At 39.5% G+C, this 15454-nt stretch overlaps 1 protein-coding gene across 1 annotated transcript; it reads left to right on the forward strand.

Annotated features, from left to right (window-relative positions):
• Positions 1-551: 551 nt before the first annotated feature.
• Positions 552-14364, forward strand: vamp1a (vesicle associated membrane protein 1a). The gene is made up of 5 exons (XM_050034455.1): positions 552-735; positions 4052-4169; positions 4315-4473; positions 9735-9786; positions 12278-14364. Coding segments are annotated over exons 1-5 (348 nt in total). The 5' UTR covers positions 552-733; the 3' UTR covers positions 12295-14364.
• Positions 14365-15454: the final 1090 nt, after the last annotated feature.

Raw genomic sequence — 15454 nt, forward strand, 5'->3', positions numbered from 1 at the left:
AGGAGAAGGGTGACGGGACTTTGGAGGGAGGTGGGAGTTGTGGATGTTCAAATTTTTTCAAAGTGCTGTGTGAAATGCAAGAAAGGTAAGGGTTGCTTTAATTCAACGCTGCACGAGTTGTGGGACATTTTGTTAACGGATGATTTGACATGGTTTTGCTGTTGTTAAACATGGCCCCCTATGACTTCAATTCATCAAGAATTTTCTATGGTTTTGGATTCTTCGTTTACCATTGAGGCATGCAAGAAAATCAAACTTTCCTTTGTGAATTCAAGGTAACTCATGTTGAGTAACTAATATACAAATGATAATCTGAGGGGTGAAGTGTTCCTTTAACTTTGACCTTCACAACTTAATTAGAGTAGGCAAGGAGTAGCAGCCAATCAGAGGGAGAGTAGGGCGGGCCATGCTTTCGTCATCCTTGGAAAAGAATTATTGCGAGTGGGACTGTGTGTGTGTGTGTGTGTGTGTGTGTGTGTGGGTGTGTGTGTGGGCGGGGCTATTGTGACGCAGAGATTTTTTTTTTCTTTTTTTTTAATATGCGCAGCTGCTTGAGTTGTAGTTTTTTGGTCTTATAGAAAAACTGAATCACTGAAGGAGAGAAGCCTGAAGTCATCCTTCATTTATATTCAGCTTGGATCTGTCTGTCTGTCTGTCTCTCTCTCTCTCTCTCTCTCTGTCTCACCCTCCCTCTCTCTCGGACTCAGATTATCTCCATCATCCTGCCGCTCAGATGTGAGTACTCCATATTTCTTTCATTTTTAATCATATATAAACTCTGACTGTGTGGAATATCTCCTCACTGTCTTAACTTTAAGTTTAATTTACATGCATATAGAAACATCCTGCTCAGTGTAGTTTCCAGTGTTTGAAAACTACACATTCTTCATTTAATTCACATTTCCCTCATTTTATTTACATAACAGTGAGCTCTGCTTTTATTCACGTTTATGTTGCTGAAACGAAACTTGTCTGTGTTTCTGGACATTTCTGGGCTGCAGCAGAAATATTGGTACAATGACTCACCGGCTGACTCACCTACAAAACTATCCATCAATAACACTGTGATCGGCTAAAGTGCGTTTATACTATTAATCGTCACACCATCAAACAAACACACACTTTATTCAGCTCACAGCATCACAAAGAGCTGGATAAAATGTGGCTTATAATGTTTTATTTTATTATATGTTTCTTGTGGTGGAGGAGGAGGAGGAGGAGGAGGAGGAGGAGGAGGGGGAGGAATTATTGCGTGCATGTTTATCTGTCCGGAGCCTCTGGCTGCTGCTGCTGCACTAATCTTTCTCCATTTTGCCTCTGGAAAACAAGCCTGAGGCTGTCAAACAAGTGAGCTGTTTTTTGGTGTGACCATGCATCAAACCACCTGCTGTGTGTTTGCTGCTGAGCTGTTTCAGTCTCTGATACTTTGATTAGATGGATGGAGGCCAAAGTTTGATGAGTCATGTCTCTGTTACTGAATTGGGGTTTTAAAAATTCCCTCTGTATTGACAGATTCTGATTTATAAAGTCGCAGACAAATGACAGATATCATCATGGGCGTAGATTATGGGGTAATGCAGGGGACACGTACCCCTTATAACTTAGAACATGAAAGTAGCAGAGGACATTCATTCTGACAGAATTTAAATGTTTAAATTGGGCTGTCAAGGGATTAAAAAAATCTGATTAATTACCCCCTTTGTGATGTATAAATCTAAATTAATCTTATACATCATTTTTTTGCTGTTAAAGTATTTAAAAAATTTAAATTCAAATGAATTTTGGCGAATGTGTTGTGGTAAAGCTGCTGGATTTTGGACGCAATCGTGCCCCTGTCCTCTACCACCGAAACTGGTCTGCAGTCCATTGCAGTCCATTTTGCAAGAGAGTTTGTTACTTAGTCACAGGTAGGCTTAGTATTCAGTTTGCATCTTAACACCATCATAGCATCATAAGCTGTACTAGCTCGGGCCTCCAGGTTTGCTGCTAAAAGCTTTATGTTGAGGTGATATTTCAGGCTTTTAGTTCTCCAATGGTACAAAAATTCTTTACTGCAGAAATTGCAGAGAATGGTGCTCCTATCAACAGTTCCATCTGGGTGTTGTAAATGTTCCATTCACGGGGCCAAGCAGCGTCGTCTCGTCTGCCTCCATCATGTGACAAAGCCACTGAGGCCTTCAGTAACCATGTCAAAGGGCACCACGAAATGTGAATCATCAGCGTTAATTTTTTTCTGCATTATTTTTTACTGTGATTAATAAATCGAAATTAACGTGTTATTTTGACAGTCCTACAGTCCTAGTTTAAATCATGAATTGATGCAGCAGAGGTACAAACTGAGGTACAAAGGTACAAATAAATTCACCAGAATACAGCAAATTAAGTGTTTGACCCCCAAATCCACCTTCCTAATGTTGAAATGAAACCTACGCCCTTGGATTTCTTATTCCAGTTAAGAGTACTCAGATCTTCCATCCATTATGTCCCATCCCAATTTGAGGAGGAGCATGGGGCAATTCTTGACTACTTCTTTACTGTAGTGAGAAGCCAAATCTACTCCTGAATCAAATCAAATCAAATCAAGTTTATTTATATAGCACATTTAAAAACAACTGCAGTTGACCAAAGTGCTGTACAAATTAAAAGAGTGACACACAAATATATAGTAGTATAACATGTACACAAATGTAAAACAGAATAAAACGATAAGAACAATTATGTAAAAAGATTATAAAACACCAAAATATTAAAATTACATTAGTATTAAAAGATTTTTCTTAAAAGTGTCATTTGATGGAGAGTGGAAGGCTACTCCAAAACCTTGGGGCAGCTACCATAAAGACACGATCTGAACACCTCTAAAACAAAGGAAATTATAAAAAAGATTTCAGGAGGCTGCAATCCTCTGTCCCGACTTTTATCAATGGGAAGCCAATAACAACTGTGACAGACTACAAGTACCTTGGCATCGTGCCTGCCCACAAGCTTAAATGGGACCTGTGCACTGACGTCAGAAGCACTAAGACACGACAAAGAATGTACTTTCTAAAGAAGCTGCAATCTTTTAATGTCCACAACAGAATGTTCAGAATGTTTTACTGTGCTTTTACTGAAAGCGTTTTATCCTTCTGCATCATCAGCTGGGTTAGTAATGCTACAGAGGCACAGAAAAACAACAGTATTAGGAATTACTTTCCTGAGTATGGAATGCATGTACAGAGACAAAGACAAACAACATTACGGGTGACCAGAGTAACTCCCTTGCCTCCTTTTTTTAATCTATTGCCATCTGGGCGATGATATATACACTAAAAACCAAGTTTTCATTTGTTCCACACACCACTAAGTTTTTAAACAGGTAATGCACTAGCAGCTAATCCCATGCACTGTTGCCACTTTGTCCCTGTCCCAAAACATGTCCAGCTAGTCTGGTCTGTCCCCCCTCCTGTATTTGTATGGGCATATGAATGTGTGTTATCTCTATGTATGTCTATTGATGATTTTTGGGGATGTGTGACTTTCATTATGTTGACTTTGTAATTGTGTGACAAACCAGTTTCCCCGCAGGGACAAATAAAAGTACATATCTATTGTGATATTGGATTTGATCTTTGATGCCTTTGGTGACAAATTTTAAACACTCAAACTTAAGGGAACGGCCATCGGGAGCAATTTGGGGTTCAATATCTTGCCCAAGGATACTTCAACATGTGGACTGGAGGAGCCGGGGATCGAAACGCTGACCCCCAATTAACACCAAACATTAACAATAAGACAGCGCAGCTGGTACTGGTGTATTAATACTGAGGAAAATGAGTATTGAAACTGTTTCAGATATTCAGAATCAATATTTATTGATAAATTGATACTTGTGATAACACTAAGACATTACTGAGCTATGCTTCAGCATCCATGTAACTGCCACGTATGGCCAAAGAGCAAAAAACAAAATAAATCAACTCTAAATTTAAAGACTGAACTGAACTTGAAATGTTGTTTTAATGATAGTTTATGGTTATTCCTCTGTCTCACATGCCCTGTCTGTCTGCAGGTCCACTCCAGAAGCAGGTACTCCCGGGGCCCCAGAGGGGGAGGGGGGCCCTCCGGCTCCAGCCCCGAACCTCACCAGCAACAGACGACTGCAGCAGACACAAGCACAGGTGGACGAGGTGAGGAAACTGCTCGGAGACAAAGGAATGCACTTTTAAAATAAAATCAGGCTACAATGAATGAAAAAAGGAAAAATGAGACACTAAAATGACCAATGAATTAAGATTATTGAAAGGTGTTTTGAAAGGTTTTGTTGTCTGACAGGTGGTGGACATCATGCGTGTGAATGTGGACAAAGTCCTGGAGAGAGATCAGAAGCTGTCGGAGCTGGACGACCGAGCCGACGCCCTACAGGCCGGAGCCTCGCAGTTTGAGAGCAGCGCCGCCAAACTCAAGAACAAGTACTGGTGGAAAAACTGCAAGGTAGGCATGTTTGGTGTTTGTTTCCCATCATGCATCGGCCCTTGTCAATGCTACATGAAGACTTTCCATCTGTAGCACCCATCCCTCAGTGTGACTTCATCCCTCTGAACTGAAACTGACATCTGATGTTTTATTCATTACTGTTGTAGGATGTAACATGTATACTATGGCAACATGAGCTGCCAGGATGTGTGTGCCAAGTAATGGTTGCAAAAGGTGTCAGATGTTTTCTGCTTCTTTCAACACATTTTAGTTTAAGTTCATTAAGTTTCTATTGAAACAAGGTGTCCCACAAATGAATCAGGGATATTTTTAAATCTCTTTACCTTGCCGTAAAACTGATTTCACAAGATTCTAGTTTGAAAATCATTTGCTTGAGTCTGTTAGCTGAAAACTGGACAATCAGAATCTGTTCTAGATGATGTAGATATGAATTGTGTGGATACCAGTGATGGAGTGTCATGCAAAATATAGTTTTTATAGGAAGTAACCTCACTGCTTAGACTGACTTTCAACAGACAAGTAAGGAGGACTCTGCAGCAAGATTGTTCTCACCAGCAAGATGGCAGCATGGATTATTTGCCTAAAACAACACATATTTACATTTTCCTTACAATCAAACTGTTGTGGTCATTCGAATTATGACTATTTTTCTGACGGAAAGGTGAAAGGAGTACGGCATGCTGTAAGCAATGGAAAAACTCTGAGGGAACCAGTTGGATGGACAGGCATTCATCTTAGTCACTGGAGACAGTGATGCATTCTTTGTCCTATCTGTGCTTTTTCATTGGTGTCCAGTGCTGGAAGTCACTGCCCAAGCGCCCGATTTCAATGACTTTGGAGTGAGACCGTGTTGGTTTGGTTTGTCAGTATAGTGCACTTTGTGGAAGTGGACCTGCTCAGCATAGCTGTTGTGCGACAACCGCATCACTTTTTGTTTTCCTGTAATTTCTCAACCCAACCAGTTGAGGCAGATGGCTGCCCACCTCGTGTCTGGTTCTGTTCAAGGCTTCTGCTTGTTGAAAGGACATTTTTTCTCGCCGCCAAAGTGCTTGCTCCTCAGGGAAATGTTAGGTCTTTGTAAATTAAATAGTATGGTTTATACCTGTACTATATAAAAAGTGCCATAAGATAACTTTTGTAAGTGCTACTCTCTTCCTGATATTCTTGCTCAGTGTTTGACGCACTTCCTTTGGGCTGTAAATTAAGTCTTCATTTTTTTGTCGGGAAATCGTACCCAGTGGGAGAGAAAACTGCATAGTGAAAGCAAGGCTTATACCACAAAGCAGTCCGGTTCAGTTCAGTTTATTACACATTGGAACGATTATTTTTGCATTTCCATTGTCAAAAGTTGTGCACAGTAACAAAGCAATCATTCTATCCTGTCCCGTTTTTTCGTCACCCCTCTGTTGATGTACCTAGCACATTGATCCAATTCTAAAAAGTGGAGCTATAAACACTGCAGTCCGTTGATTAGACAAGAGGAAACCATCACTCATCACTTGACAAGGACTCAATGCACAGACCACAAAGCCCCTACATTTCAATATCCCATTTGACTGAGACAAAAACTACCCTGTCCTATGGATGATCAACAAGGTTCAGACATTAACCTGTGTTGTCGGGGAAAAGGAAATATGGCGAGAGCTGCAAGGACCACTGACACAGTTAATACCATCTTGTAACAACCCTACCTACAATTAGAAGTACTGTCTGCAAACAGATTAAGAGTTTAGGTACATAACCATACTGGTTACGTACGATTCTAAGGCTCTATATCGAACATGTTTGTTGGATATGCGGCTTAAAAGCCTATGGTGTCATTATTCTATAGCCATTACATCGTGCAATCAACTTTTACCACAGCTGTAGAGGTGGCAGAGCAGAAAACACTCATAAGTCATTTTTAAACGGTTATACGGGTCATTTTGGGAGGCAAATAAAAATATAGCCTATTTTCTTATTTTACTTTCTTCTCATTTAGGTATCATCATCATCATCATCATCACAACTTTAGCTAATGTGAGACAGTAATGACATCCTGAGGGAGACAAATGTACTTGTTGACATATTGTGCTGCAGAACTGATAAATGATAACACTGATGAGATAACTTGTATCTTAACAACAGGCTGCAGTTATGGTTGAGCTTGTTCTGGATAAATTCATCAGCTGAATGAGGCTGAAACAATTTCCAGTTTGACTCAGCTCAGCCACCACCCTTATCCCTCATTCACCTCCATCACCACAACACACTGTCCCTGTTCATCCATTCATCCTGGCCACGGCTGCCAAACCATTTTTATCTCAGCAGCATCAGTTCATCCAGCGCTCCGCCTCTGACGGACAGATAGTGCAGATTCCAGAGCGTCCAATCAGAAGCTTCCGTTCAGACAGTCAGAGGAGGATTACATGAGAGGAGAGTTTGACTGACAGCGACCAGGAAGTCACAGAGAGAAATCCCAATCTGGATTACAGTGACAGTCTGGGATTAAAGAGCCAGCTGTGATTTATGATGTAACTCCACCCACCCCCAGTACACACACACACACACACACACACACACACACACACACACACACACACACGTTAATATTCCTACACTTGTGAGGACCCTCATTGACATAATGCACTCCCTTAGTCTCTAATATTAACCCTAACAACACCAAGGTCCTGTTCTTTGTTGTTTTTGAGAACACGGTGGCTTCTAATGACTTTGTGAAGAGTTATGTCACATATTAGGCTGGTGATATTTTTCTTAATGCAAATAAATCACAGTAAGAGACCAACAATGAAACAATCACTGTGTGTGTATTGAAGCCTGATATCTCTCTCTACCTCTGTGCCATAGAGCTACATCAGTGTTAAAAGCCACTCTGTGTCACTGGGTGACATGTTCCTTCATTACTATAAACACAAACACTGTAGTTCATTTTGACTCAGTCCCACATACACTATCCTGCTGCCACAAATACTCACTAAATGTGGATTAATCCGCTGCTGAAAATAGTCCCCAACAAATGCACTATTTCCTCCCATTTGTTAAAAACTACAGTGACCAGCTTTTTTAGGAAATTAAACTTTTCATGCCTCCACACCAGCGCCAGCTGTGGCCAGAAGCGTTATCTTTTAGTGTTGTTTCAGTCCATCCGTCCATCACACTGTTGTCATGCACAATACATATGTATACGTAAGAATAGTAATGCACCAAAATTTGTGTTTAACCCATTTAATTAGGAAGGCTGCAATCATGTGATCAATGCACTGATGGGAGTAAAAAAGGAAGTAGTATAAAGAGTGAAAGTCTGCATCAAGTGTCAGACATACATCAAACAAACACAGGACTGTCCCCCAGGAGACCAGTGTTTATGTCCTGTGTGAAACCAAGTGAACTGAGTTATTTTAAGGGATGTCGCCATCCAGACTGTGCTCAAACATTGTTTAGATGAAAGCAATGCACCCAAATTTGTAAATATCCCAAGTATTTTGAAAGGCTGCGATCATGTGAGAGGCAGACCCGAGCGCTTGAAAGGAGGCAGGTTGGGGTGGTGGATGGGTCACAAAAAAATACTTTTGCCTGGGACTTTCTTCTGGAGTCCCATGTTCAGATCCTTGTGAACTTTGAGTCATTTGAATGTTCTTCCTCACTGTGTTACTTTTCCTAAATATAACCACAGCTACTTTTATTGCCTAAACCTAACCTAATTACATAACTGTACGTTAAGGACGTAATGTCATCCGTAGGGCACAAATTCTTAGGATATCATAAAGACTGTCTGAGAATAGGTTGTGCAACCATGTGTCTTTTCCTAAAACTAACTTGCGCAACATAACTGTTTGTTTCATGTTGTCTGTTTTAACCTGTTGTGTTTTTAGTGGAACTATTATGCTGCTGTCTTGGCCAGGACTCCCTTGGAAAAGAGATTCTGAATCTCAATGGGATTATTTCCTGGTAAAATAAAGGTTAAATAAAAATAAAAAACTTTCCTAAATCTTATCTACGTATGTTTATGTTACAAACATAACTTTATGTTAAGTTTGTAATGTGATGACACCATTCGTGGTGTGCTTGTTGTTGAATAGAGTAAGGTGTGTGAGGTTTCATCTGTCCCTCCGTCTGCTCATTCTTGTGAACACAGTATCTCAGGAAGGCCATGAGGGATTTTTTTAAGATTTGCTTGGACTCAAGGATGAACTGGTTAAAATCTGGTGTTCAAAGGTCAAGGTCACTGTGACCTCACAAAACATGAATTTGCCCATAACTCAAGAATTCACATGCTAATTACAACAAAAATTCACACAAATGTCTAATAGTGTAAAATGCTGACTTTTTAGATAAAAAAAAAAATCAAAGGTCAGCTTCACTGTGACATCATAATGTTCTGCGAAACACTTTCCTGGTCATTATTCAGTGTCATATCTCAGAAGCAGAAGGGGAGACACTGGGTCAGATTCTGAATTGGTGACACTAATCTTGGGTGTCCACCTTGAAACTGTGCTGTTTGTATAGTTCTTCTGTGCTGCCAGGGGAAGATGTGTGTGAAGCATCCATGTTTATACACATAATACCTTTTATTAAAGTCCTTCAAAGTCTTGACAGTGTGTCTGGACAGACATGGATGAAACTGCAACCTGACTGGTTGGCATACGCATACAACTGTGAGGTGATAGTTCCAGCTTTTTCCTTAAATTCCTCATTGCTTCATTTTCACACTCAAACAAGCTCACAATCAACATCTGGTTTCTCTTATTTCTCTCTTGCAATTCTACCAACCCGCAGACTCATCAAGCTCATCCAATCTCTCTCTCTCTCTCTCTCTCTCTCTCTCTCTCTCTCTATCCTCTTGTTCTTATTAATCTCTCTCACCCTCCCCCCATCAGAGGTGATGTGATTTCCTGCCTGTCTGTCAGCAGCTCTGACTCTCATGTCATCATGTGGATTTATTTATGGAGTATTTAGGTCCACACACACACACACACACACACACACACACACACACACACACACACACACCACCTGACTGTGTTTGTGTTGTGTAACTTTGTATATTGTACCCAGAAAATCCTCCATAACTAACAAAGAATAAGACTCTCTTTCTTTGGTGATAAAAAACACTATCACACGGTCTAAAATAAAATAAGCAACACATGGAGTCTAAATTAGTCAACCACATGTTTTTTCCCTCTGATATCAGAAATAAAAGAGATTTAAGGATTATTTAACACACTCAGTTTATTCATCAACATTTCTTTTTCTTCCAGATGATGATCATCATGGCAGTTGTAGGTGTTATATGTTTTGGAGTCATCTTCTGTAAGTAAACTAACATCACACAAACACACTTCTGTCACATACAGCAGTCAGGCTTCACTTTTATCAGAGAGATTCTTCACCAAAAAAATTGTCAAAAACTATCAAACAATACTCCTGTAGATTTGGAAAAACTGCTGTTAGATATTTGTAGTTTGTAGCTTTTCACAGAAAACAGTATATTTTCAAAGTGTTTCTTTTTTTTAGTTTCTTTTTTTGCAGGTTTTTTTTCCAGGTCTGATTTTGTCAAAATATTTCCTATTTTTCATACTCATTTTGTTTTTGCTTTACTTAAACCTAAAATCAACAGGCCTATATTAGGGACAGGCGTCTCTATGGGACAGGCCTTTAATTTATTTCACACAAAAGCAAAGCAAAGATAGGAAAATACATTCAAATTGTTTATTGAAACCAGTATGAATATTACTTGTTTAAAAATTAGGCTTCAGATAACATATCAATTATGAATCATTCATTTGATCTAGCTCTGACAGACAGCACATCAGAGAGAGAGTGAGTCACAGCACTCGAGGATTACAGCACTGGGCATACCGACACAACACCACTTCATCCTGTTAAAACAATACTCACGACTTGGATTATTTTTTATTAAAAAGAAACCCTTTTGATTGTTTTGATTTGATGACCCTTACGGACTAAAAGAATATAAATAATTTACAGGGAAATCGAGGTATGGACACAATTTGACGTAGTCAACAACCCACTCTCATACATCAAAAGACCTTCTATTAATTTTTTTTAAAAAAAAGAACTGCTTGGCAGCCAGACGAGGCATCTAATTTAGACAGGCCTTTATTTTTTCAAAATGTGTAGCTACACCGGGCTAGTAAAAGGGACTGGGTGTTTTAATTAGGACTAGGCTTTTAATTGAAGTTTTATGGTAGACAGCTAGCTTGCCAAATTACTTCACCAGATAAGGTGTGCAATGAACAATGGCTCTCTAGTAGCCAAGAGTGATGCAAGGCAGAGATGCTCAACTAGCTAACTGCACCTGAACTAAGGTTAGCTAGTTAGCTTTAAAGCTAATCTGCATGGACCTGCCTTCAGTTGCTTCTTAATGTTAGCTAAGGCCCCAATCACACAGAACATGTTTTGCAGGTTGAAAAATGCAAGGCGCACTGCACTGCCTTTTTTTAAAAAAAAAAATTGAATGCCACTATTAAAAAAAAACGCTTACTGCACCTTTTTATTATTGTCAGGCAACCACCCCATCACCTCCGTACCCTAACCTTCCCATGTAATTAGTAGCTGGTTACTAAAATGGACAGGCAGAGGGTACTTGCTGTGGCTCTGGTTGGAGTGAGAGGCTGTCAGCAAATAGTTTGCTGGGCACAGGGAAACAGAGATCTGTGTGGGTACATCAGACCCTAAAAAAGAAGGTGGATCATAGGGAGTACCACCAGTTGGTCCAGGAGTTTCACCTCGATGATGGCCATTTCAAGTACTGCACTTATATGCTGTCATGCCTGCTGTTTTATATTTTAATCATGGTAACTGCAGTTCGTAAAGTCGTATAGCTCTTGGTATCCAGCAACCACCACCATCAGTTTCTCCTCCATTGTTTACCAACTCCAAACTTGTTGTCCTGACAACCATCGAAGGCCCGCCTCTCAGCTCATCTAATTGGACGATGGGAAAAAATTGGAGACGATGTAGGGCGCTTTTCCACTCTGACTTGAAGTTTTTTCAACTGAAGGAGTTCAGAGCGCTCTGGCAAAAACACCACATGCCTCGGTCAGAAATGTGAAGCGCGTAGCAACGCAAAAACAGCAAGCAAAAAGCTTCATTCACATAAAAACAATTACAAAAAGCCGCCTCCAGCTGCTAAAGCGCTTTCTGTGTGATTGGGGCTTAAAAACGTAGTTTACAAATGGCAAGCTAGCTAGTTTCATTAAGCTAATGGTCCAAATGAAATGTAGGGACATTAAAGATAGTAACGGTATTCTAAATATGATTTCAGTAAATTTTACAGCATTCTATCAACATGATGCTGATCAATCACATTCAGTCTCATGTAGCCTATGTCATGTCACTATTTTGGCCAATACCCAGTTGCTGACTGGTAGTGATGGTCATATGAAGCCTCATGAGGCATTTTCTTTATTTTATGAGTCCACTAGATCGCGCTGTTGGTTTAAAGAGAGAGGCTCAAAGAATGACAATTCAGTGTGCTTTCAACCTTTCGCTGAACAAAAAGTGCCAATGGGCTTATAAAATAAATAAAATGCTTCATGAGGCTTCATTTGGCCATCACTACTGACTGGCGCCTACTGCAACAAGATGCTGACTGCAGTTCACTTAACGGCCACTGGTGTCATCATTAACAAAGATTATCTGAAAGTTACATACAGAACCTTTAAGTACATTTCAATCGTATCACATGCTCTTCATCAGGAGATGGAGTTTGTCCAGCTGTCATTAAATTGTCATTGTTAATATTTTTAAATGTCTCATCTCTGCTCTCCCTCCTCAGTGTATTTCTTCTACTGAGCTGCTCTTCAGGGATGGACACACGAGTCGCAGGACGAGTCTGCACCAACGCTACCGAGCCAAAATTGAGCCTCTCCTCAGCACTCCTCCAGCTCTTCACCCTCCTCTTCCTCACGGATGCCTTCCTCAGAAACCTCCATGCTTGATCTGTAATGTGCTCCAGTGCCTCCTTTTCTTCTCCGCTCCTCGTGGAAAACTTCTCTCGGGCAGGAATCCTGAGTGAATGTCATAGTCTTGCTTTTTTTTTGGGTACCAGATGGGACGGTTTAAATTATAAATGAATTAAAGAAAAGTCAAGCAGACTTTTCCCCCTTTTTATTGCTGTATTATCCTGTGTGAAAAATGAAAGTCAAAACTCTTTTTAAAAAAAATAATATTTAGAAAATTGGAAATTGGGCCACAGAAAGTGAGATTTAAAAGAAAAAAAGACTTTCCGGGCCAAGTTAAAGGAACAGGAAGTGATCTGTGACCTTTTTATTGGTTTCCACTGACCACCAGTATGAACTGCTGGTCTCCAGTATCTGACAAAGAGCCATAATAACCAGAAAGAATCAAAATCATCCAACAGAAGGGTTTACAGGGGAGTTGTTATGTCAAATAACATTTTATTTATTTATTCATTCAGTCATTCCTTGGCTTTAAAACAAGTTTTTCTTACAGAAAAAGTTTTAGAGACACAAAACTAATGTTGAGTCAGCTGCTCTGTCATCTCCCAATCTGTCCTTCTTTTTTAATTTCTCTTTCGTTTCTTTCTTTTTGATTTTATTTTCGCTTTCTTTTTCTTTCTTTCTTTCTTTCTTTCTTTCTTTCTTTCTTTCTTTCTTTCTTTCTTTGTCTTTTTATTTTATTTATTTCTTCAGTTTTTTGAATTTCTTTTTATTTTCTTGTCTTTTATACATTCTCTTTTTAATTTTTCTCTTTTTCTTTATAGATTTCTCTCTTTTCTTTTATTTTTTTTTCTTTCTTTCTAATTTGTCTAATCTTTTTAAATTTCTTTCATAATTTCTTTTTCTTTCTCTTTTTAATTTCTTCCTTGCTTTCTTTCTTTCTTTCTTTCTTTCTTTCTTTCTTCTTGTTAAATTTTCTTTATTTATACATCAGCATGAGCAGCAGACAGGCCAGGAGATATTTTCCATCAGAAATTAAGATATTAAAGATGCAGAAATATAAATGATAGTTTTGCCATAATTGCCAGAAATTGAAATGACAACTTGTGCACTGATACGTGGAGGATCTGGACTGAGAGTCCGTTAAAAAAACAGATTGCAGTAAATTAGAGTGACAGTTTAAGAAATGGTTTATAACATAATTTCCATACATAATCCATGTGATATAAATTAACTCTTTTTTTGCATGTAATAATTAGACTTTAATATTTATCTGGTTCTAACTGAATGATAGTGAACACTGTGTTTCTTTTGTTTTGATTTTTTTTTATGAAATTGAGTAACTAAAACATCACTGAACAGTATTTTAATCCTGAGTTTGAGGATTCCTGCTTTCTTTTCCTCTCTGTCCTCTTTGCTGTGTTGTACAGTATTTTTCAGGAAAGCTGCCCCCCTGCTGTCAGTGTTGGTACTGCTGCTGATGTTTGAGCAGAAATTTCACTTCTTGCAGAACCACGACAAGAACAAAGTTGATTTTTTTTCTCAGTTTGTCTGTCCAGCCTCAGTTTGAGTTGTTGTAACAGTTGTGATGCAGAAACAGTCCTGATTTTATTTTTATTGTCTCGTGAACCGACCTGACTTGTGTTTGTGCACTTCAGCTGTGGTTTGAATGTTTGTGTGCTCTGCTTGAATGTGACTCCTCTGTGTGTTTTTGAGGCATTTTCTGAATGAAACTGGTGAGACTGAAGATATTACAGATATGATCATTAAAATGTAGAGAGAAACTGTGAGATTTAAAACTGTGAGCAGGTACTGAGCATTAATCCCACTGTGTTTAGTGCTCCCTCAGTACTGCTGGATATCACAGGTAAAGAGAAGTGACAAACATTTGACACTAAAACATTACAGGCGCATTATTCTGATTATTGCCTGGGATTCTAATAAATTAATGTTTGCAGTGGAAGTGTCTTATTTGTGCCCTGATTTACTCTGAAAGTTGTTTTAATGTAACCAAACATGGTATCGTCTTTATCTGCCTCTAGTAGTCACAAATAGGAATTGCTGCATTGATCAAAAACAAAACGAAAAAGCTGCCTTGTCTACATATTTAGGGTCAGTTCATACTTTTGGTGTCTGTTTTTGTCTGTGACGTAAATGTCATTATCTGCCCACGTCTGTCAGGGTCTGCGCAGACCCCTGTACACATAGCAAGCATGCAGAGTGTGCATGCTCCTGCTGGTGATGCTTCTCCTTGTCGATGCTTCTCTTCTCTTGACTTATCTACTGTATTCCCCGTCCCCGGTCCTATTCTTGTTCAGAGATTTTCTCTTTTTGTGTTTTCGTGTTTGGCCAAAAACAACAAACACTGGAGCTCCTCTTGCTGTCATGAGGTCACAGTTTTCTCCTTGTGCAAAATGAATGCATGATTCTCCTTCTTGGTTTTTATGGTTGTTGGCAAACAATGGTATGGTGCATTACCACCACCTAGTGATGGCCAAATGAAGCCTCATGAAGCATTTTCTTTATTTTGTGAGCCCACTAGATGGTGCTCTTGGTTTAACGAGAGAGGCTCAAAGAATGGCAATTCAGTGTGCTTTCAACCTTTTGTTGAACAAAAAGCACCATCTAGTGGGCTCATGAAATAAAGAAAATGCTTCATGAGGCTTCATTTGGCCATCTCTACAGCCACCAACTGGAAATGGATCAGGATCAGGAAATGTGCATGCATGGAACGCCAGACCGACAACAGCCATTGAGCGTCCACATCAGCATTACCGGTACAAGTCCTCAGCTGTCAGAACACAAGAAGTATGTCAGTATGTCTAAATTCAACCAGTTCTCATTCTCAGGTCGTTATGTACTGACACTTTATCACACTCTTAGGTGTCTGATACATGGATGAATAAAGAGAACTGGATACAGCATTGATGGCGAGGCCTCGTTCAGTTGCTCAATCAGTATGTTTACATGCACAGTTAAGTGGGGCTATGGTTATAGCCCGACTCGGCCATTTAAATGGATTACTGTCCTTGTCCCAGTATACAAGCAATTTA

The sequence above is a fragment of the Epinephelus moara genome, chromosome 22 (genome assembly GCF_006386435.1).
Source record: "Epinephelus moara isolate mb chromosome 22, YSFRI_EMoa_1.0, whole genome shotgun sequence".
Classification (NCBI taxonomy): domain Eukaryota; kingdom Metazoa; phylum Chordata; class Actinopteri; order Perciformes; family Serranidae; genus Epinephelus; species Epinephelus moara.

Bases quoted from the DNA above. Each gene is read 5' to 3' on its own strand.
- vamp1a (XM_050034455.1), top strand. The intron at 4,170-4,314 runs GTGAGGAAACTG...GTTGTCTGACAG, and splicing joins CACAAGCACAGGTGGACGAG to GTGGTGGACATCATGCGTGT. The intron at 4,474-9,734 runs GTAGGCATGTTT...TTTTTCTTCCAG, and splicing joins ACTGGTGGAAAAACTGCAAG to ATGATGATCATCATGGCAGT.